The sequence below is a fragment of the Dermacentor andersoni genome, chromosome 2 (assembly GCF_023375885.2).
Source record: "Dermacentor andersoni chromosome 2, qqDerAnde1_hic_scaffold, whole genome shotgun sequence".
Lineage (NCBI taxonomy): Eukaryota > Metazoa > Arthropoda > Arachnida > Ixodida > Ixodidae > Dermacentor > Dermacentor andersoni.
In genome coordinates, this window is record NC_092815.1 from 97157791 (window position 1) to 97180350 (window position 22560).

Sequence of the window (22560 nt, forward strand, 5' to 3'; positions counted from 1 at the left end):
GCCGCATTTTTATGTGGGCGAAATGCGAAAACACCTGGGTGGTTAGAGTTAGGTGCACGTGGAGGAACCCCAGGTGGTCAAAATATACGGAGTCCTCCACTACGGCGTGCCTCATTATCGGGAAGTGGTTTTCGTACGTAAAACTCCATAATTTAATATTTTTTGACACATTGCTTGTTAATTTAGCTAGTAAGCGAATACCTATACCGCTGATAAAACTACTATGCTTACATCGTATAGCTGTCTAATGATTTGCTATCGCATTCGATGCTTCGTCTGTTGGGTGAAACCACAACTTTTTAATGCTTTGTAGCATGAACTGGCGCTACCTGAGTTAAACCTGACTTAAACCTAAGCATAGACACCTGAGGCATAGAGGCAGCCATCTTTTTTGAATTTACGGCTATTCTTCATGTACTTCCTAATCAGTTAATCTGTTTTCACTGCAGCAGACAAGTAACTAAAGTAGCCGAGTTATATTTTATCTTGATCTCTCCTCGGTAACTCCCTTATACCGGAACAGAACTAATGTCTAGCCGTGGAACCATGTTAATCATAACAGCTTAGGTTATTGAAGCAGCGCACTTACATCTGACACGTACAGTTACACATAAAAGGGGACACTACAAAAAGCGGGACTTCGAACAATAAAGAAGTACTTCGAGTGCAGCGCCTGTGTATGTCCTTTTTATGTGCACGTGTACGTGTCAGATGGAAATGCGCTGCTTCAATATCATTGCTCACCAACTAGCCAATCAGTATCTTTTTAGCAGCTTATGTTAACATTTATCTCATTGCTTTGTTGAATATGACAAGCGGCTGGGGTTTTTAACTGTTTTGGTTGGCGACATAGAAGAGGACAGGCACGTCGCCTTAACCTGCACTCAGTGTCTGCTTCACACACCTGCTCTACTGTCCACTGTAACTAGGACTGCAAATGACGCGTATTCCAATAATCGGAACGTTTCACGGTTTAGTGAACAAAGGCACAGAAGATCGAGCACGCCAGAACGGGAAAACAGCAACGACAGCAGCAGCGAAACTGTTTAATCGCAGCTCAAATTGGGACAAAATTCCTTTGGAGAATAACTTCACTCTGTGTACCCGACATAGAACATTGAATACTGATCACTGAAGGTGGCAGAAGAATCCTGATTTAGCAAAAAAAGGAGAAACACCGTAGAAATTAGAACTCTGTAGTTTATCACAGTACATTTTCAGTGTGCCACAAAAAGGACTTGTGGTTGGTGAGCATCGGTGAGCCTTGTTCGTGATGGTATATATAAAAAAAAGAATTACCGTCCTCTTTTTTTGTTCGTTTCTTTTGCAGACGGGCCACACTGTCCTGCGACATGGGACGGCTGGACGTGCTACAAAGACACGCCTGCCGGGACGACGGTGCATAAGCCGTGTCCCGCGCACGCGTACTTTATCACCGAGCAACCGCAGTGCATCAGTAAGCCACCTCCGTAGGTTTGCGCATGCGGCCTTTGCAGACGGGTGCAAATTTACGACAGTGGTCTCCGGGGAACTCTGTACGGTCATAATAACGGAACGGCACCAACTCCAGTACCGTCACCTCCCTTGTTGCTATATATAAACATCCCCTCATTGATTAACCACTGCGGAGGCAAGAGCATATTAGGAAAAGTGAGAAAGAAGGGACTGCCTGACCTTTGCTGTTCGCAGAGTAGGTAAGTGCTTGCCACCTTGGCAGGAACATTACGAAACGTTAGGTGCTAACACATCAGCATTCGGCATTCCGATGAGCGCGAAGCTTGTGCCAAAATAGTATGCGGCTCTTGATTATTTCTCTTTGCTACGTCGCTTCTTTCTCCTTCGATTCGCTTCGATTATTCAACAGCGGACAATAGTGCAAATGCAAAAGGTGGAACCTCGGAAAAACGGTTTCGAATGTTTCAAAAGTGGCAAATCTGCATGTTAGTCATTGGCAACGCAGTAGATTGCCGCGCTCGTAGTAAAATCTGCGTATTCTAGCAGCCTTTTGGTTATCACATTGTTACGTTTTGAAATACCACTGTCAGACTTGGCTCCTGCAATGCAGCTGATTACAGGAAACGGTGTGTGGAAATTGCGCGGACATCGGTGCGCGGCCTTGGACAAGTGTTCCTACGTTTATCTATACGTCCTTAATAATGCGTCTCGCATGGCTGCGTTCAGATATGCGGATATCGGCGAACTTTAAGTTTCTGGCCGATAAATTATGTTTCAATTACATTTCCTCAAGGTGTTCTGCGTTAGAAATCAGTGATGTTGGTTAAACGCAGCTCATAAACAAAAAGAAAGTTAAAAAAAGCACTTCAGTCAGCAGATGAGCTCTCCTGTGAGAACCGATACGTTGCAAAAAAGACGCCGAGGCGCTGCTACACGAGCTTTTCTAAAGATGACGCAGGTTGTTTCGTTCTCGTGTGCAACGAACAGACTGGACAGCTGAGTTGTCAAGAAGCAAAATCACCCACGCCTTTATTCTGCATCGTTATTTATAGTCGAAGGTGGAAAGGGTTAGTAACAGTGAGGGGCGGGTATATGCACGTGGCAATCGTGCATGTAGATAGCACATGCGCTTTCATCAGATATGATACATCCTCTTTCCAAACAGTAATTACATGACGGAATTAATACCGCTGGCTCGTCTGCTGGAACTGCTGGTCATAACCCAGACGCTCTGGCTGCCGCGTCTGTCGTTGACTGCGTCGCAATGGCTGAGACGACGGCTGTTGAGCTACCACGGGCGAGGCTGCAGTAGTAGTTGACGCCACACCTTGAAATGGGGTCTGGTTGTCGGTCATATCTTCGTCGTCTGATGAGCCAACCTCATACGATTCCTTCGTCGCCAGAAGATGCCGACGGTTGCGTCTCAGCGCAGTATTGTTCTCTGTGCGCACATAGAACGATCGTGGGCCGGCCGATCCGACCACCTTGGCTTTCCTGGCCCATGATGTTCCATTCAAGCGTACCGCGTCATTGTTGCTGAGGCCTGGTAAGGTGCGCCTATGACGACTTCTCTGCCGGTGTTTCTTGACGACAGTCGCGGACATTGGATTGAAGTCCGGCAATGGTGTGCGCAGCCGCCTTCCTTGCAGCAGTTCCCCAGGAGACCGGCCATCTTCAACAGGACTCGCCCTGTAATTTAACAAGCCCAGCCAAAAACACTCTCCTGCAGCTTTTGTTTTCTTTAGAATACGTTTCACCACCTGTACACCCTTCTCAGCGAGCCCGTTTGATTGAGGATACTGCGGGCTTGATGTCACATGTTTGAAGTCGTAACGCTTTGCAAAAATAAACTCTTGGCTGCTAAACTGTGGGCCGTTGTCTGTACAAACCTGGACTGGGATGCCGTACCTTGAAAATATTTCACTCAGCCTATCGATAACGGCACTGGCTGTTTTCTCGGGCAGTAGCGCTACCTCAGGGAAATTGGACATCGAGTCGTATGCACACAAATAATCCCTTCCCGAGTACTGAAAAAGATCGACGCCGATACGGTACCATGGCTGCGTAGGCGTAGGTTGCATGATTAAAGGCTCCGATGGCTGCTTATAAGCAAACGTATTGCAGGTTGAACATCTTTCAATCAGGGACTGAATGTCAGAGTTTATGTTCGGCCAATAGACCATTTGCCTTGCTCTAGCTTTGCACTTAACCTGGCCCAGATGGCCTGCGTGGATCCGTTTCAATATGTCGCTGCGCATGCTTGTCGGTATGACTACTTTCGTCCCTTTCAATAATATGCCGTTTACTACGGACAGCTCTGCGGCCACTGGTTTCAGGGGGCCGTCGACAGGTTCTCCCTTCGCAAGCTTTCTTAACACAGTGCCAAGATGTGGATCGAGAGCCGTTTCCTGTGCAAGTTTTCTAGCTGTCGTTTCACTTGCGAGTGCTGATACGACCGTGACGGCATGGATCTCGATGTCACTCGTGTCTGAAGCTGCCTTGAGTCCTGGAGCAGGTGATCGGGACAGCATATCAGCAAGGGCCATTTGTTTGCCAGGAATAAATGTTAGCGTGTAGTCATATTTCATCAATCTCAAGAAAAATCGTTGCACTCTGGGTGGCATATCACTTATGCCTTTCTTTGATCTGTTTATCAGTGGACTGTGGTCACTCTCGAGGATGAGGGGGCAGCCATAAACGAAATGATTGAACTTTTCGCAACCGAAAGCTAAAGCCAACGCCTCTTTTTCAATCTGCGAATATCTTTGCTCCGATTCTGTCAAGGCTCTTGACGCGTAGGCGACCGGCTGCCAGCAGTCCCCATGACGTTGCAGAAGCGCCGCACCAACAGCACTCTGAGAGGCACCTGCAGTTACTTTTGTCTCCAGACTCGGATCAAATATAGCAAGCAATGGTGCATTACTTAAGTCCCGACATATAGCCTGCCATTCCTTTTCGTGGGTTGGTGTCCAATCAAAGATGACACCTTGTTTGACGAGGGATCGTAAAGTAGACGTGCGCTGCGAGAGTGACGGTAGGTACTTGCTGAAGTAGTTAACGACTCCCAGCAGTCTTTGTACCGCCAATTTGTCCTGAGGTTTTGGCATTTTTAAAAGACCGTCAACGAGATCTGGATTTGGCCTAATGCCCTTGTCGCTAATGATGTCACCCAGGAAGAGTACTTCTTGCAGGCCAAAGAGACACTTGGATGCATTGAAGGTAAGGCCTGCCTTTTCAGCTGCTTCTAATACTCTGCGCAGCCTCTCATCGTGTTCAGCCCTGGTCCCTCCACAGATTAGCACATCGTCTACGTACACGCGTACACCTGGCAGGCCATCAAAAACCTCGTTAAGGGCTTTTTGAAACACTTCGCTAGCCGAAGCTATACCGAACGGTAGCCGAAGAAAGCGATAGCGGCCGAAGGGCGTCGCGAATGTGCATATCTTCGATGACTGTTCGTCTAATGCGATTTGATGAAATCCCGCATTTGCGTCGAGACGCGAAAAAAACTTCGCGCCTGCTAAGTCTGCCTCAATATCCTCTCTGCGCGGCATTTGGTAGTGCTCCCTCTTGATGTTTTTGTTGATGAGTCTTGGGTCCATGCAGACTCGCAATTTGCCGTCTTTCTTTAGTACAATGACAAGGGGGCTTACCCAATCTGTGGGGCTGCTGACCTTCTGGATGATGCCTTCCTTTTCCATTCTGCCTAGTTCAGTACGGAGAGGCTCTCGCAGGGACAGGGGCACTCTTCTAGCTGGCTGGACGACTGGCACGGCATCCTTGTGCAGAGCAATCTTGTATTCACGCGGAGCGCGCCCTGTTCCATGGAAAAGACGTGGGAACTCCTTCACAATTGCTTCGGTGTTGCTCGTCGTCACGCAGTCAACAGCGCGCTGTACGATTCCTAGCTTCTCGCTGGTTTCTAAGCCTAAGATAGCGCTGTGGTCCTTTACCACAAAAAAACTTGCGCACGCCTCACGGTCGCCAATCTTGATTGGCGCTGAAAACTTCCCAACATGCTTGATCATGTTGCCCCCATAGGATCTCAGAACGGCGCAACTGGGCATCAGACTGGCCATCTTGAACTTGCGAAATATTGAAAGTGGCAACACGTTTGCCTGCGATCCTGTGTCCACCTTAAAGGAGACGTACTTGCCGTCAATGCATGCGTTCACATGCCAGTCTCGTTCTCTGCTTGCGCTGCTGCTGGCGACATTCAGTACTTCGAAGTCGTCGTTTTGATGCTGTACTTCGTATACGCGCTCTTTCTCACTGCAACAACATGCGAAGTGATTTCGCGCATTACACGAGTAACAGACTTTGCCGTAAGCTGGACAGCGTCTAACGGCATGCCTTCGGTTGCAGCGGCTGCATTTTAGGTCGTGCCTGGACCCTCTAGGAGTGCTCTTGCTGGCTGTGACAGCGTTCATATCGAGTTCTTCCTTTGTTTTCTGCCAGAATTCGTTTTGGCGTGTTGATGTTTCAGCCGCCTTGCATAGGATGACAACCTTTTCCAAGGTCAGGTTTTTGTCCCTGAGCATCTTTTCTCGAAGCCTTGGCGAGTTTGTTCCAAAGACAATTTGGTCTCGTACCATGTCGTCTGTCATGGTCCCAAAGTTGCAGTACTGCGCTTGTTTTTTCAACTCGCGTAGAAACTGCTCAAAAGGCTCCGCCTCACCTTGGCTACGAGAGCGGAAAACGTATCGCTCGTGGATTTCATTCTGTTGCTCCGTGCAGTATTCTTCGAACTTGGCAATCACGGTATTATAGTCTTCCTTGTTCTCTTCTCTGCTGAACACAAAATTGTTGAAAACGTCCAAGGCTTCCTCCCCCGCCACGCTGAGGAGCAGGGCCGTCTTCGCCGCTTCCGACCTTGGATTGGCTTTGCATACCGTCGCTTGCAGAAAAAACTCGAACTGCTGAAGAAACCGCTTCCAGTTCCTTCCGCCATCCGCTGTCAGGCGTAGCGGTTCAGGTTGCCTCAGGTGCTCCATGTCGTTGCTTCTCACGTTCGCCTATCCCAGGTACCATTCGCTTGAGCTGGTAGCCTTGCATCCCACTTCTGACAGCATGTTTCGTTCTCGTGTGCAACGAACAGACTGGACAGCTGAGTTGTCAAGAAGCAAAATCACCCACGCCTTTGTTCTGCATCGTTATTTATAGTCGAAGGTGGAAAGGGTTAGTAACAGTGAGGGGCGGGTATATGCACGTGGCAATCGTGCATGTAGATAGCACATGCGCTTTCATCAGATATGATACACAGGTGCCTCTGTGGCACGCTAATACAGTGGGTTAACCAAGGAGCCCGATTTTTATTAATGATGAGAAGCAACCAAACAACGAAGCCAACAACAACATGGGCGAAGTTACTTGTACTTACTAACTGAATTAAAGAAATTATAAATTAATGGAAATGAAAGTGGATGAAAACCAACTTGCCACCGGTGGGGAACAAGGCCACGTCTTCGCTGTTTCTCATAACTTTCTGCTTTGTCTGAGATGGCTATATTGAAATTGTGCCATTATCAAGATTAATTGTGAACGAAGAGACCGTAAAGTATCTAATCATCCGACTGCTTTATAGTTTGCGTCAGAGAGAGCGGCATATCATTTGATTGGAAGTTACTTTGTTGAATTGCGCAGAAAATAATTCTTCCGCGACATCCATTCGCCTCCTGGTCTCCCGACCTCATCCTACGCTTATCATTGTAACTGCTACTTGTGATAATGCGTTGGATCATACACGAGCTTAGAATATACTTTATGCAAGCATTTATTGATTCCGTGCTTCGAAACCAGAAAGCACCAAGTGCTCTACGATGCAGATAGGTATTTATGTCTTTATTTGGTCCCAGCATATTTGTTTTCTCGGCCACTCCCCAGAATGTGTTTCAGTCTATCATTCAAGGTTGCACTCCCGGCCAAAAAAAGAAAGAAGAATACTAAAGTAATACCACTAAAGCTCAATCGTTTAACCAATGCCCTTTCCTCAGACACCTACTGAACCTAACATGGGGCGCTATACCATAAAGCTGGGCCCTATAACGAAACACTATTCCTATATGTTTTTATTCCAATATCCTGACGTCAAATTTGTGTAACCGCTGACGCAAGCATTGGGCGGTGACCCGCAGGGCTGTCTGAAGAGATTAATCAAAAGTTCTCCTCACTTTTTTTTGCCTTAAAAACGATTAACATTGTCTACACTGAGCGGCTTGTCTTCTGTAATTGGCTGACAAGAGGCGAGGAGCACTCTCAAATGGAGAGGGACTCGACACGGCTGAGCCAATGCACTGAAATTCGATAACCGGATCAAGAGGGTGGTGCCGGCGTCCGCGATTGGTGCGCTTTCCCTTAATTTGCTTGCCGTGGCTAGACAAAAATCGCGGCGGCATGTTACGGAAGGTTAAGAATGCTGTTAAAACGAATCCTCAGCAAAGAAGAAATGGCAGAGCGAGGTTGTAAACGTTCCAAAAGTGCTCGAAAATAAACGGCCATGCGCAAGAAGGTTTATTGTACGCAAATAAACCCATGCTCTTCGGCAGGTGCGAGTAGCCAGTTCCTGAGCGATTGGCGGTAGCCATCTTTTATTCCTTTCGGAAAGGGACAGCCTGCAGCTATTCAGAAAAAAAATCAGGTTTGTTCGGCATATTAATGCATCTTTAACGCGTACACGTCACATTGACGTGGTGAGTTTTCGCGGTTTTGTGACGTCGCGTGACAAGCAAGTGAAGCGGATGCAGCCCTAAACCTTTTGACCAATAGCTGATGTGTAATGGCGAAAAGGCGTCGAATCATAAATAACCATTTTTCTTCTGTCCTGTACAATCATACATATTCAGTGTGTACACGTCATATCAGGCGGGAAACTATCGCGGTTTTGATTACGTCGCGTGACAGACAGGCGAAGTGAGGGCGGTCCCAAAAAAGTTTTTGACCAGTCGCGAACAGCTGATTGCTGAATTAGAATGGGACAGTTTGGAATAACTTTACGTTAGAGCGCCCCTATTCCAAAACTTTTCTATTCCAATTCTGTAATCAGCCCTCCATGATAGGTCAAAAAATTTTCGAGTCACCACCCACTCGCCTGTATGTCACGCGACGTCATGAAAACTGCGAAAACTCCCCATCTACAATGATATGTACATACTGAATATGCACGATTAAACGGAAAGAAAGAAAAAGAATAATTTCGGACTCGGTCCCTTTTACGCCATTAGCGAAAAAAAAAAGCGTCTTTTCTATTGCTAAAACGTTTTTGGGCTCCGCCCACTTTACCTTTCTGTCACGCGACGTCACAAAACAACGAAAACTCACACGTCAAAATGACGTATACGCGTTAAAGACGCATTAATACGCCGAACAAAGCTATATGTTTTTCTTAATAGCCAGAGGCTGCCCCGTTCTAAAAGGAACAGAAGATGGCTTCCGCCGATCGCTGTGGCGCTAGCTACTCGGAGCTGCCGGGAAGCATGGATTTATTTGCGCATTAGATTTCGCGTGGTAGTATAACGTTATTGAGACCTTTCGGCACGTTTACGACCTCGCTCTGCCTACTATCTTTTGCTGAGGATCCGTTTTAGCAGCATTTTTAACATTCCGTAGCATGCCGCCGCGATTTTCGACCACCTATCGCAAGCTAAGTAAGGGACAGCGGACCAATCACAGACGCCGACACCACCATCTTCATCTGGTTATTTATTTTCGGTGCACTGCCTCGGCAACATCGAAGCTCTCTTCATTTTAGCGTGCTCCCCACCTCTTCTCAGCCAATTGGATAAGAAAAACTGCTCAATGTTGCAATGCTCTTCGCTTTGAAAGCAAAGGAATGTGACATCCTATAAACGAGAAGCGCGTTTGATTGGGCTCTTCAAACAACGCTGCGGGTTACTGCCCGATGCTTGCGTCGGTGGTTACGTAAATTTGACGTCAGGAGATAGGAATAAAAGCAGATCGGAATAGTCTTATTATATAGGGCCTATGGGCCCTATAACGTGAAACCCGCCGCGTTGTCTGAACAACTAAATCAAACGGCCGCCTCATTTATAGGAGGACACTTTTGTTTGCTTTTAAAACGAATAAAATTGCCTACATTGAGCGGTTATTCTTATCTGATTGGCTGACAAGAGGTCAGGAGCACGCTCAAGTGGAGAGGGTTCAAGAAAGGCCAAGCCAGCGCAGGGAAAATAGATAACCGGATGAAGAGAGTGGTGTTGGCATCTGCGATTGGTACGCTTCCCCTTACTTAGCTTGCATGGCTGGTCGAAAATCGCGGTTGCGTGCAGCGGAAGGTTAGGAATACCGTTAGAACGGAGACTCAGCAAAGAAGAGTTGGCAGATCGATGTCGTATACGTGCCAAAAGGGCTTGATAAAGTTATAATGTTATGCAACAAGTTCTATTATGCACAAATGAATCCATGCTCTCTGACAGGTGCGAGTAGCCACTGCCTGAGTGTTCGGTGAGCAGTCATCTTCTAATCCTTTTGGAATGGGGCTGTTTTGAATATGGTTTTGTTCGCCCTATTAATGCATCTTAAGCGCGGTGAGTTTTCGCAGTTTTATGGCGTCGCATCACCGGCGGGCAAAGAAGGCGCCGCCCGAAAACATTTGACCAATCCCAGGGGTCTAACAGTGAAACGGCGTCGAATCAGAAATGATTATTTTTCTTTTGTTCGGTATAATCATGCATAATCAGTGCATACACGTCATATAATATGGAGAGCTAATGCGGTTTTCGTGACGTCACGCTACAGACAGGTGAAGTGCATGTGACCCGAACGCTTTTTTTTTTGACAAATCGTGAAGGGCTGATTACAGAATTGGAATAGAAAACATCCGAATAGCTTTACGCCAGAGCGCCCCATATGTGCATATTTATATGTAATACGAAATAGATTTGAAAATAAATTTTGTTATAGCTTTGAAAACCGATCATGTTTTTCATTACCGTCGACCATAGCGAGTTCACGTAAACAAAAGTTGAAGCATCACACATAAGTCCGAGCGTCGTAAGCCTGAACACACAGTGTTCTTGTACCACGCACTGTTACGCTAAAAGATCAACGAAACACAACGTAATATAACCTTCGCTCTGGACAGTTTGAGCCTGAGAGAGAAAACTATTTTGTATCATCAGTAGGATCTCTAGAAGTTCTCGCAGCCATAATGAACCAAGCTTTAAAAAAATTTTGTGATATCATACTCAAACAAAACCAAGCATAGATAGCGTTCTGTGTCGAGCTCAGTATGTGCCAGTAGTTTTTTGTTCATAAGACTGAATTTCATAATTCCTAATTATTATCTAACTCGTGAATTACAGATAAACTCGTTGATGTGTCAATTATATCCTGTATATACTGATAAGAAATGTCGACCTAGGATGCTTTCAGCTATGTGCTATTTGCTTTCTTAATTTTACGGTGATTTAAAGATGCAAAATGCAATAAAATGAATTCAGACAGACTCACTAAGAGGTGCTCACTAAGAGATGCTCACTAAGAGGTCCTCACGAAAGCCGCAAAAAGTTGTTTCGACTCGAAAGATAACTGCGCGCACTGTCCACGACGGGTCAGCCGCTATCGGCGATAGTTCCGTACCAATACCGAGGCGATACGCTGTCTCTGGTTTGAACAATATGAATTTGAACAATGGTTTGAATATCAACAGATCTACTGATTTGTTCATATTCTTCTTTTATACATTTTTTAAGCTAACTTCGGTGCGCCTCTCTGAAGTGGATGATTTCTCGTGTGGAGTGGGTGTGCATTCAAGTGGTTAGTTCTCCTGTTCTGCAGGCTTTGTTCTTCAGCCGAGAAACATACACACACAAATTATATAGAGCTGAAAAGATCCCAGCTCGATGTTGCTTTAATGGTAGGCAACTTCGCAATTCACATCTTATCAATTAAAACAGTAATTCGCGAGTTATATTTAACCGATTAACCCTCTTGAACAAAAGAAATAATGGGGGATGGTCTGATTTACTGCAAATGTAAGCAATACGCACACACGTTTGTGTTCATCCTAATATTAAGCATGATTTCTTAAAGCTCGATGCATGATAATTGGGACACCCCGTAGGAAGTGTCCTTATACAGTTCATATTTAATTGCTTCTTTCAACGCAGAGATGTCGAAGAAAACCTGCTGGCAGAACGGCACATGGTTCTACAGCCAGGAGTACGGGAAGGAGTATACCTTCTATGACTGTGGCTCACTTGAGGTTCGTTCAAGTATTTCAGCACCGTATTTGCTTAAACGTAGTGTGGCAGTAGAATACACAATTTTTAATTACAAATGGTAAGTCTTTTGTGCTCTTGGAAGCTTGATGGTCAGCACAGCTCACCTTCATCCTCGAGTTATGTTATTTGTACCCTTTGGAAGTTGTCGTTAATTGACATCAAACTTCACCATATTATCGCCTTATTGCTCCACATTTTCGTTCTCACTGCCGCTCTCGAAACAGTTCTAGCAGTTAGAATTGCGTATCGAACCAGCTTATTAAGTTTGCTAGCTATACAGCAACTCTGACATCTTTGATGTGCCTGTATGCCAGGAACTACGCAAGATGATTCCAAAGAAGAATATATGGACACAAAGAGCAACGCCTATGTGCAAAAGTCTCACTGCTGATCTTAGAAGGACCACATAAATGACCTACATACTTCCACATCAAGTTCAGTGAATGGTCTGTTACTATGGTTATTACGAATGGTCAACCACTTGAAGTTAGTCGCTGTCAAGCAAGTCAATTCTAATTATTACATAGCACTTCTTTAATTTTGAGCCTTTTCATGTATAAATTAATTTTAGCAAAGAAACGAACTGCTGTGGTTCGATGAATTGATCGTATACAGCTGTTCCCGCTGGGTGCGATCAATACGCGAGTGAACTTAACCGTATACGCGTGATGAAAATACACCTAGTTATAGATATAATTTTTTGCATATGGAGTGATGGATGCAGCCGTATGACCCCAGAAAAGAGATATGAGGTCACATTGAAAACATTGCAGTAGGCTGCGCAATCAGTACTTTTACAGAATTTTATGTAAAAAATATTATCATTTGATATGACAATTATTCACCTCTGTTATTTGTATTCAAAGCGAAAATGTGCGTAATGAGCAATGAGATAAAACAGAGCCACTAACTAATTTAAAATACTGTGTCATGAGACGGCATGAAATAGAAGGTATCAAGAACTGCGCTCTTAAATAAATATTTCTGCGAAATGCTGTGCTACCTCAATTCACGATAGCGTCACTTCTAAAACGTTGGGATTTACTATAACATGACACGTCATGCGCAACACATACACATGAATTAACACTAGAGAATAAATAAAGGTATTCATTTCACAAATGTCCTCTCTTAGTCTGTTTCATTGGTATTTGGGCTTTCTTGCAGTCTATGAGAATGTCACTCATGTTATGCCTTTTTTTCTTTAATTTTTCAGACGTATATTAAAATGTAAACTCATGGGCTGTCCAGAAATTGGTAAAAGGGTTTGTGGTGTGTATAATGTTATAGTGTAAAGGAGTTACACTAGCGTGTTTGGTATTACTGTAATGCACAAGGTGCGAACACTATGGATAAACATTAGGAATGGCAGAGACGATGATTATGATGATGATGAAGTCCCGCTTAGTGGTACAAAGCCACTGTGGGGGATAGGCCATGAACCGGGTGGTAATGTGATTGAAGAATGGAAAAAAAAGATTGTTAATAAATGGACCGCGGTTAAAGACGAGCTGTTCTTCACCGTCTTCTCGTATTAGCGATTCCTCCGGCATTTCGGCTCAAACCACACTGTGGCAATATTTTGGTGTCTACTAATCAATGCGACTAACGAAACACACAAAAAGGTAGCAACATATCAGCGCCAGTGCAGGCTAGTATTTGTGAAAGCAAAGGTACACATACACATACCCGTAAGTTGCCAAGAATTTGTATGGCGGGGACCAAGTCCCTTTGTAGAACAGTGAGCGCATCATTCAAACCTGTGAATGCAGATTCCACTGGTAGTAGGTCGTCCTTTGGTACCCTTTCACATATTTGACCATCATTCAAAGTACTGACGTCTAATTCAATGCTCAGAACCACCTACGAGCCACCTACGTGCCATATTAACGGTTCGATGTATCTTCTTGTCCGAAAATATACCCTAGAAAAACAAAACAAAAATTTTTGTGCCCCGTCTAGAGGCTATAGCACTGTCACTTGACCGGATGAAGATAAATAATTGTACTTTATCACGAATGATCAATGGTTTAATACGAGTGCTTATTAAGCTGATTATGTACGAGTATTATGCGTACTGAAACTACTCAAACCTTTTTGAAAAATTAAGAAACAAGACTCATTTATTTACTAATGCGTTCAGCCTGTTCGTTTATATTAGACATCGTTTATATATGGGTACAGGATACAGCAAGTAAATATGTTTCCCGTAACAAGGCGTGAAACATGAATGCGTGAATTCCTCTGGTTTGAGCTGTTGTGCGAATTCACCTGCCTCAATGCTTATGCGATTTAGGCTAAAAGCCACACCATGCCATAATACTAATACCGTGCTCATATCTTTCGTTACTCTGCTTTTTTTTTACATGTCACATGGTGTCTTCGTACCTGCAGTATCATCGCTCCATGACCATCTTCTCCATCGTGCTACACTCGCTGTCAGTAGTGGTCCTGGTGCCTGCAATCATCATATTCTCTGTCTACAAGTGCGTCCCTTGCTTATTTGTTACAAGTTTCTTGTTGTGTTCTCTCTAATGTAGTACGTATCCTGCGCGAGGATCGTTTAGCGTTAACGCGGTGCCCTCTGCTCGGAAGCTTTTTTTCCTGATGGCATTCGCAGATATAACTTATAGTGCGTCTCGCTTGGCCCGTGGCCGAAATCGAAAGCGATGGACGAAAAGTAGCAAAAATAAGCCGGTTAGTGGAGTGGTTTCGTAAGACGAACGCATAGTGGATTCAAAGCTATATGGCACAGGAGGAGGAGGAAAAGAGATAAGAAGAAGGCAGGGAGGTTAACCAGAATCATGTCCGGTTGGCTACCTTACACCGGGGGAAAGGGAAAGGGGGAAAACAAAGATAACAGGGAGAGAGAGGAGGGAAGGAAAGAAGGAAATTGCAGTGAGTTCGCTGACGTGTGTGGCCTTACAGAAATTGCATTAATAGTCACAGTTGGTCGCACAAGCCCGCCGTCCTTAAGAAGCACAAAAGTGCCTTCACCGCTTTATGGGCCGACGGGCGATGGGGGCGGTGTTCCAGCAGCACCTGCACAGAAAGCGGCCGATTGTCCAGTTTTTGAAAAGCTTTGGCAAGTTCTTGTCTCTCAAGGGTGTATCGTGGACAGTGGCACAGCAGGTGGTCGATGTTTTCTTCCGTGCCACAGACCTCGCATGCTCGACTGTCAGTCTGTCCAATTAATGTAGAGTATGCCTTTGTGAAGGCACAAATGACATAAAAAGTAGACAAACCCATGGCGCTTTTTGTGTTAATACATTTTTTGTCTCATGGGGGTGCATAAGTGCTCAATACCCTATGTATTGCTTTGGAATAAGTTTTCTCGAGACTCTTCCCGAGAGCATCACTTCTACTCGCCGGACTGTGGACTATTGACAGTGCGAGTCCCTGGATAAGTCATGACGACCCCGAAGTTTCAGTCTCAAAAAGGGAAGCATCACTCTTGCCTTAAGAGTATAGCATGACTACATTGCTTACGATCATGACTCATTCAGCAAACTGCTTTTGGGAACTGCGGAGAATATCTGCGTCCGGCCCTCAATGAAACATAATAGGCTCGCTTCACGTGTGAGGATGGAGAGGTATCGCAATGGTGGTGTAGCCACGTGGCAAGCGTACTGTCTGGAGTTCTGGCGACTGAGACAGAAATGAATTGTTAATGCACTACTATCTTGTTCTGAAGCAATTGTGCTTGGCGTAGCTGCTTTCTTTATTTCCCGTCTTTGTTCTTCTTTCGTCATCACAAATGCTTTGGACAAAGCCCACTGCAGCACATGCGACGCCCGTAGCCAGCTAATAGGAACAGTGCTGCGACATTTCTTTCTTTTTTCTTCTTTTCTGCCACTTTATTTATTGTACGCCAGGTTGTCATTTTCATATCATATTACTATCCAATGAGCTAGACAAATAGAAAGTTCAAGTGTGTAATCTATGCCCCCGGCGTATAAGCAAGCAAACAAAAATTATTCTCAGGAATGGGCACCGTCTTCTGCTTTTGAACGGGTATATATACAGATTTTACATTATTAGTTTGATGCAACACACTCCGAATTTTCGACATAAGAGGTAATGTTAGCAGGACCAATTTTAGACCATGTTTTTATAATGAATTTTCTAGAATCGCAGAAGCAGCCACATAGTATTGTGAATATATAATGAATATTACCGCAACATAGATGCGCCATGAGCCGTGACGCTTAGAAAACGGCAAAAGTAGACACGCGGGCGAGCTAAGCGTGACTAGTGACAAGTTCCAGTTTATCAGCTTTGGTTAATTTACGATTCTTTTAACAAAAAATGTCTCCGTTAGTACCCTTCCATATAATGGTCGCACAAAACAGGTCGAACAAAAACACCGCGCCCTTGTGCTACATTGCAGAATTACAGCCCATTGTCCAGCGGACATATTTCAATCGAGCAGTTGCAATTAGAATTTCAGTTGCCTGTAATTTGATCAGACACCTTGAAATGTTGCCCGTATGTGACTGGCCCGTTTGAAACCTTGCCCCATGTAACGTTTTGGAGTGCTTCTTAAAAGGAAGGTTTAGCTCGGGCCCAACTCCGACGCGGCCTATTCAAATAAATGTAAAACGCAAGAACGTTTTTCTGAGGTAACCCCTGTACCGATGTTAATGAAATTTATTGCGTTTGAGAGAGAAATCTAAATTGCAGTGACTGTTGCAAGCGGAATTTCGATTTAGGGCCTGAACATTGTGAGAGTTTTCGAAAATTCGAAAGTTCGAAAAAAATAAACGCCCGAAGTTTATAAATTATTATCTCTGCATCAAGAACAGATATCGCGGTTCTGTAAACGACATCTATTAGATCTATCAAAGCGGGCAAATTGGATATGTCAATTTATATCTTACGCGAATTTGTGACGTTGTGTACAAAGGTTCTGCAAGAGCTATATTTACGTATTATTGGATTTTTTTTTTTTGGGATTCATGTGTAACATATCGATTTGATGTGCTTTAGATGTGCTATGAGATGTAATTAACAGAATTGTGATATCATCTTTCCTTGCTGAGGTATAGGGTTGTAAACTTGATAGTATCGTTTTCTGAAAATGTTAAATTTGTTCGAATTTTTAATAAAATATTATTACGATATGATCGGTAAATACCCGAAAGACGAGCCGCCGTGAGAACGACGACGAAGTGGCTCTGTGCACTTGGCGCGAGTGAATGTCGGCCTGGCGCTCTGGCTCCATTCTAGTGTAAATAGTCTGTAAATAGCCTCTTTTGTCTGTGTCTTTCTACACGTAACATTCTGGTGGAGGTCAGCGATCCCCGTCCTCGCCACGGAACTCCGGAGTGGTCGGTACGTCGAGCTTGTCACCATGCCTCCCGGTGACGAGCCCGCCTCTGCAACGGCTTCGGCTGGTCCGACTGCTCCCGTCGTCACGGTTGCCCAATATCGCGACCCTGGTGTGTTCTCTGGCCTGGAGGGACAGGACGTTGACGAATGGCTCAAGCTATATCAACATGCCAGCGCTAATAACAGGTGGGACCCAACCATTATGCTTGCCAATGTCATCTTTTATCTTGGCGGCACGCCACGCGTGTGGTACCAGACGCATGACGAAGAGATCAGCAGTTGGGACTCTTTCAAAGAAAAGCTACGGGAACTGTTCGGCGACCCCATTGGCCGCAAGGTTGCCGCGAGAAAGGCTCTTGCGTCTCGCGTTCAGACATCTACAGAGCCGTACGTTTCCTACATCTTCGACGTCTTGGCTCTATGCCGCAAAGCTGACGATGCTATGTCTGAATCAGATAAAGTGTCACATGTCCTAAAAGGCATCGCCGACGACGCTTTCAATTTGCTTGTTTTCGGCAATGTCTCGACAATCGACGACATCATTAAAGAATGCCGTCGCCTTGAACAAGCCAAGAGCCGTCGTATCACACACCACATCACGCGGCTACCCAACACCGCTGCTACGTCGACATGTGAGGGTCGATCGCGTCAGGCCACCACCTGTGACGACGTCACCCGTATTGTTCACCGCGAGCTTGAGGCCGCCTGTTCGCCAGCTTTCTCCACGACGCCTCCCGATCCGCCAGCAACCACGATTGCCATGATTGAGGCCGTAGTCCGACAAGAATTTGAGAACATGGGTCTGAACTCCGTGTGTTCAACATCTCAACCCAGCGTTCCCCAGTTCTCCACCGGCCCTCCTCATCCCCGACAGTCCTTTTCCGCCACATCTCGCCGCAACCCGTTCGATTGGCGTGTTGGTTAAGAAGAAGGATGGCACGTGGCGCTTCTGTGTAGACTACCGTCAACTGAACAACATTACTAAGAAGGACGTCTACCCGCTCCCACGTATAGACGACGCCCTTGACTGCCTCCACGGTTCCAGCTATTTCTCTTCTATTGATCTTGGTTCTGGATACTGGCAGATTGCTGTTGACGATATGGACAGAGAAAAAACCGCGTTCATCACACCTGATGGCCTATACCAATTTAAAGTAATGCCGTTTGGATTATGCAACGCCCCTACCACCTTTGAGCGTATGATGGACTCCTTGCTCCGAGGTTTCAAATGGTCCACATGTCTCTGCTACCTCGACGACGTCATCGTCTTCTCACCCACGTTCGACACTCACCTTGAGCGTCTCACAGCTATACTTGATGTATTTCGAAAGGCGAAGCTGCAACTTAACTCGTCCAAATGTCGTTTCGGCCGCCGCCAAATTACTGTTCTGGGCCACCTCGTTGACGCTTCCGGCGTACAGCCTGATTCTGACGATATAAAGAAAAAATTCAACATCAACAGTCACTAAATTTCAAGTGTTTCTTTTAAATGCAACAAGCCTGGTCAAATTGGGTGCAGTGGTTGCTGAGAAACACGAATTCTCTAATGCCGCAAATTTGATTAAATCAGCCCAGGGATTATCTCGGGAAAACATTTTTTACCTTTTACATGTATTTGAATAGCGTGCGTAGGAGTTTGCCCCGAGCTAAAGCTTCCTCTTAAGGAAATTTCACAAGGACGAACACTCATCCACCGTTGTTTTACTTCGTCAGAACATTCACCGTAATGTCAATGTTCGAATGTCAGAGATAAAATTTTCACTAAACTTGATCTAAGATGCATACATCATTCCCTCATAATAGTGGGATAAATTTTGCGTTGTTCGTAAAACGCACTTACAACGCACCAGATCACTCGAATACGTGGTTTGCTGATAAAAACGTAATTTGTCCATCCAAAATGAAATTTGCCTGCTCATTACCCATCACCTGCCACTAATTTTATATGAATAGTAAACAAGATGCTTCGTTTAGTTTACCGATGGCACTGGAGACAGCGACTACGAACCTACTATAACACATAAATAAAGAGAGGAAACTAGAGTCCCGTAATTATTTACAACATACCTACTTACATCAGGAGTGTTATATCTTTAACACACATTGCCCTTAATATGACCTTCATTTCCACCGAATATAAACTTGGAGTAACGCAGAGTCATCTCGGGACATCGGGAAGCATAGCTCATTACGGCAAGTATGACTCTTTTGAACACGTACTTGCTTGTTTAGACATTTCTTGAAGGAACTGTGTGTAATTCACAAAAACTCAACTTACTCATAAGGTTTGCCATAAATTTAATCTCAGTGGAAATTGTACTTATGCCAGGGTGGTAGGCTAAACTTTGTGCCTTCGTAAAACACAATCACAACACTCTGGAGCAACTTCATACGTAATTTGTTGCAGGAGCCGCACATTACGCATAACATGCGCTTTGTTTTCGCCAAATAAACGGTGCGTCGTTTAGTTTCCATAGGCGAAATCGACTACGAACCTCGTATAACGCATAGAAATAGAAAAAAAGTACGATGGTGCGGCAAACATTCGCGATGGCTCTAATTAAGCCAGGAACGTTACACTTACTTTCTCTAACCTTTACCTTGTTGTTCTGCAAGAATGAGGCCTCATTCAATCGCCGTGCCGTCGTTAAATCAAAATTATTCGTATTTCTGCTGTTGCCTTTCTCTCCGGCGACTTCAGGCAGCTGCAGGTTCACCGCATTGCTCTGCACAAGAACTTCTGCCTTGCCATGGTGCTGTACGACATCAGCGTGATCCTGGTTGACTCCGTCTTCATCTTGGACCACGTCAACGAGGAGAAGAACATACGCGTCAACGAGAACCCGGTACTGTGGGCGTTGTGACTTCGTTTGCCACTGCTCGCCATTATCTCAATTATCGTGTGGGTATCGTAACCTCAGTTACTCGATGAATTGATCCTTGGCCTTTTATTTTTCTCGACAGTAAATCTTGCATCAAGATATCATGTTACGTAGAGCGGAATTTTTTTTCAAAAATTATCGATCTGTAAATAGCTCAGTAACGCCTACAATAGCTTGGTGCCAGGATTGTCAATCAGTGTACAAGCGATAAAAAGAAAAATAAACATTGTGCCAAGTATTGCTGAACATGCGCTTGTTTTTTTTTTCCTTGTTCATGCCCCGCGTCCTCTTTTTTTTCTTAATTTCGAAGAGTGCTGCGTCAGCGTCGACCCCTCTTGACACCTCTCTTACCCCCTTTGTACTGTGGCTGTTACCGCTTTGTATGAGCACACACACGCATATATATATATATATATCCATGAAAAAAGCTGAACGATAGGGTGTGATGTTCTGAGGATGAAAACAATGACATCTATTGTCTTATCAAAGGCCCTGTAAGCGTTGTCAGCAAATAAATTAGTCGCTTCCTTGTTTAAATTAAGATAGCTAGTGACAATGTATATCCCATATTATGTATCATCCGATATCGACGCAAAGTAGAGATATCAGGTGATGTTGAGAGGCCAATAGGCTGGTGCTTCTCTTAAATAAAAATATTTCTTTGCAATTAAATGTGCACAAGGTAACGTCGTTTCTTGCGGTTTTATGCAGTAGATATGTTACCCGTTCTTTAACGCGTGCGTTTTTCTGTCGAATAAACTACACAATAAGCGTTCAAATAATTCTCATGCAATGCTAAAATAATGCTCCTATCTGAAATTAAGGAATGCACAACTCATTATTATTATTATTCTGTCGTGACGTGCATTCTGGTGCAGAACTTATGCAAGGTTCTCTACACCCTCTCTCGCTACTTCCGGTTGTGCCAGTATGCCTGGATGTTCTGCGAGGGTTTCTACCTGCATAGGCTCATCACGTCGGCCTTCGCGGAGCAGAAATCGTTGCTGGTCTTTTACGTCATCGGTTGGGGTGAGGAACTATAAAGCAATATCACGATTTATGCCCTGTACTGCACTCCTCATTGCTTCAAAGTGTTTCAACAGGATATTCGCTACAGGTTAAGAAATAATATGGCGCATCAGTATACAATATGCGAGACCTGCGACCCCGCTGCTGCACATATTTGGTTTAACCTTATTATGAAACCGGACGCTTAATTAACATCGCCATTAAGTTATCAATGTGGGAGCTCATAACGTCATTCCCGCCGCCATCAGTTCCCTGCACCTGCTAAGCTCTCGAGATACGTGTCTCGGCTTCAACAGTGCCACTAGCTGGAACGCGGTCATATCTAAGTTAGGACACGTTGCATATGTGGGAAAGCCTGGGGACGGGATTTTTGAAATCGTTCATTGTAAAGCAGTTTAATTGTATCTTTTTTTAACGCAGTGGCAGTTGTCACTTTTAGGGATAGGCAACATTATAGAATTTTTACCTAACTATACAGGAGTTTGTTCGGGAGTGCTGTATACCAGAAAACATTGCGTAAACGCTCATACTTGATAGTTGCAAATCTGTGTACGTATGTTACCGTGTAAGCTAATGACTCCCGTATTAGCAGGAAGTATAATCAACTTGTTTTGGGGGGTCGAAAATACAGTGTAATATATTGCAAACTAACGGAAGTTCGTGAGGAAGTGTTGATCGTCGAACAAATTCTTTAACAAGCTGCTTCTAAGAATCTTATTTATGCGTATATTGTAACTTGGCATTTTTGCGCGTCTGTGCCTGTCTTCGGTTTATGTATGTTCATGTGAACTCACTTGAAGTGTCTCTTTGTGAGTACACTTACTTTTACTGGTGTATTTATATATTTGATGCCCCTTTGTGCTTCTGTGTCCAGAATTGACGGCGCATATGCGACTTAGTTTACTGCTCCGTATCCTATTGAATTTTGTTGCGTAGTTATTTTACATGCAACGGATTGCTCGCTGCCCCTTGCAAGCAGCAACATCTCCGGACGATAATGTATTACAAAAGTAATTACTCATGAATTCATGCAGCTGACTTACTGGTCCCACATCGTGAAAATCTTCCTTGTTAAAAAACGTTAACCCACTCATAGTCCCATCGGAAAATGCAGTCCGTTTGTCACACGGATGGTGTGTTCATTTAAATGCTTGCGAAATTCCGGAAATGTGTCCCCTGGTTTCAATACAGGGGCTGCCGGCTCAAAACACTGGCACCACTCTAGCCTCTTACGTCAGTGGCACGGGCATTATTGGACAGCATGCAGTGCTTTTCGTGCTTCTGCAACCACCGTTGCCGTGACAATCTGCAGGAACGTACTGAAAGCGTGCAGCAAACGAATTCTTCCTTTGTATCCAGGTTGCCCCGCAATATTCGTCGCCATTAGTGCAGCCCTGCGAGCCCTACGTACCGGCCACCCGTAAGTTGATTACACGACATTGTAGTTCTGTTCCGTTCTTGTTTGACGCAGCTCTACCGTTTCTTTTTCTTTTTTTTAATTTTGTTTATAGTATTTACTCACAAGACGGACCTACCTTTTCTTCCCGAGAAAAATTGACGTCGATTTGGGGGGAAGGTTCATAAGGTGGAGCAAATTGTTTCAAAAGTTGGTTCAAAAGTTG

The 22560-nt window shown here is 44.7% G+C and overlaps 1 protein-coding gene and 1 long non-coding RNA gene across 3 annotated transcripts in view; one reads left to right on the forward strand and one right to left on the reverse strand.

Moving 5' to 3' along the window:
* LOC126541593 (calcitonin gene-related peptide type 1 receptor-like) overlaps window positions 1-22560 on the forward strand; it is a 360166-nt gene that overhangs the window by 300344 nt on the left and 37262 nt on the right. For both annotated transcript variants that reach the window (XM_055076767.1, XM_050188421.2), the window contains 6 exons: window positions 1331-1456; window positions 11583-11677; window positions 14091-14182; window positions 19729-19873; window positions 20788-20938; window positions 22298-22358. In XM_055076767.1, coding sequence (XP_054932742.1) covers window positions 1331-1456; window positions 11583-11677; window positions 14091-14182; window positions 19729-19873; window positions 20788-20938; window positions 22298-22358 — 670 coding nt within the window. The remainder of the gene's footprint in view (window positions 1-1330; window positions 1457-11582; window positions 11678-14090; window positions 14183-19728; window positions 19874-20787; window positions 20939-22297; window positions 22359-22560) is intronic.
* Window positions 14084-22560, reverse strand: part of LOC129387599 (uncharacterized) — a 169667-nt gene continuing 161190 nt past the window's right edge. The window contains exon 4 of the long non-coding RNA XR_008614754.2: window positions 14084-14154. This is a non-coding gene — a long non-coding RNA (uncharacterized lncRNA). The remainder of the gene's footprint in view (window positions 14155-22560) is intronic.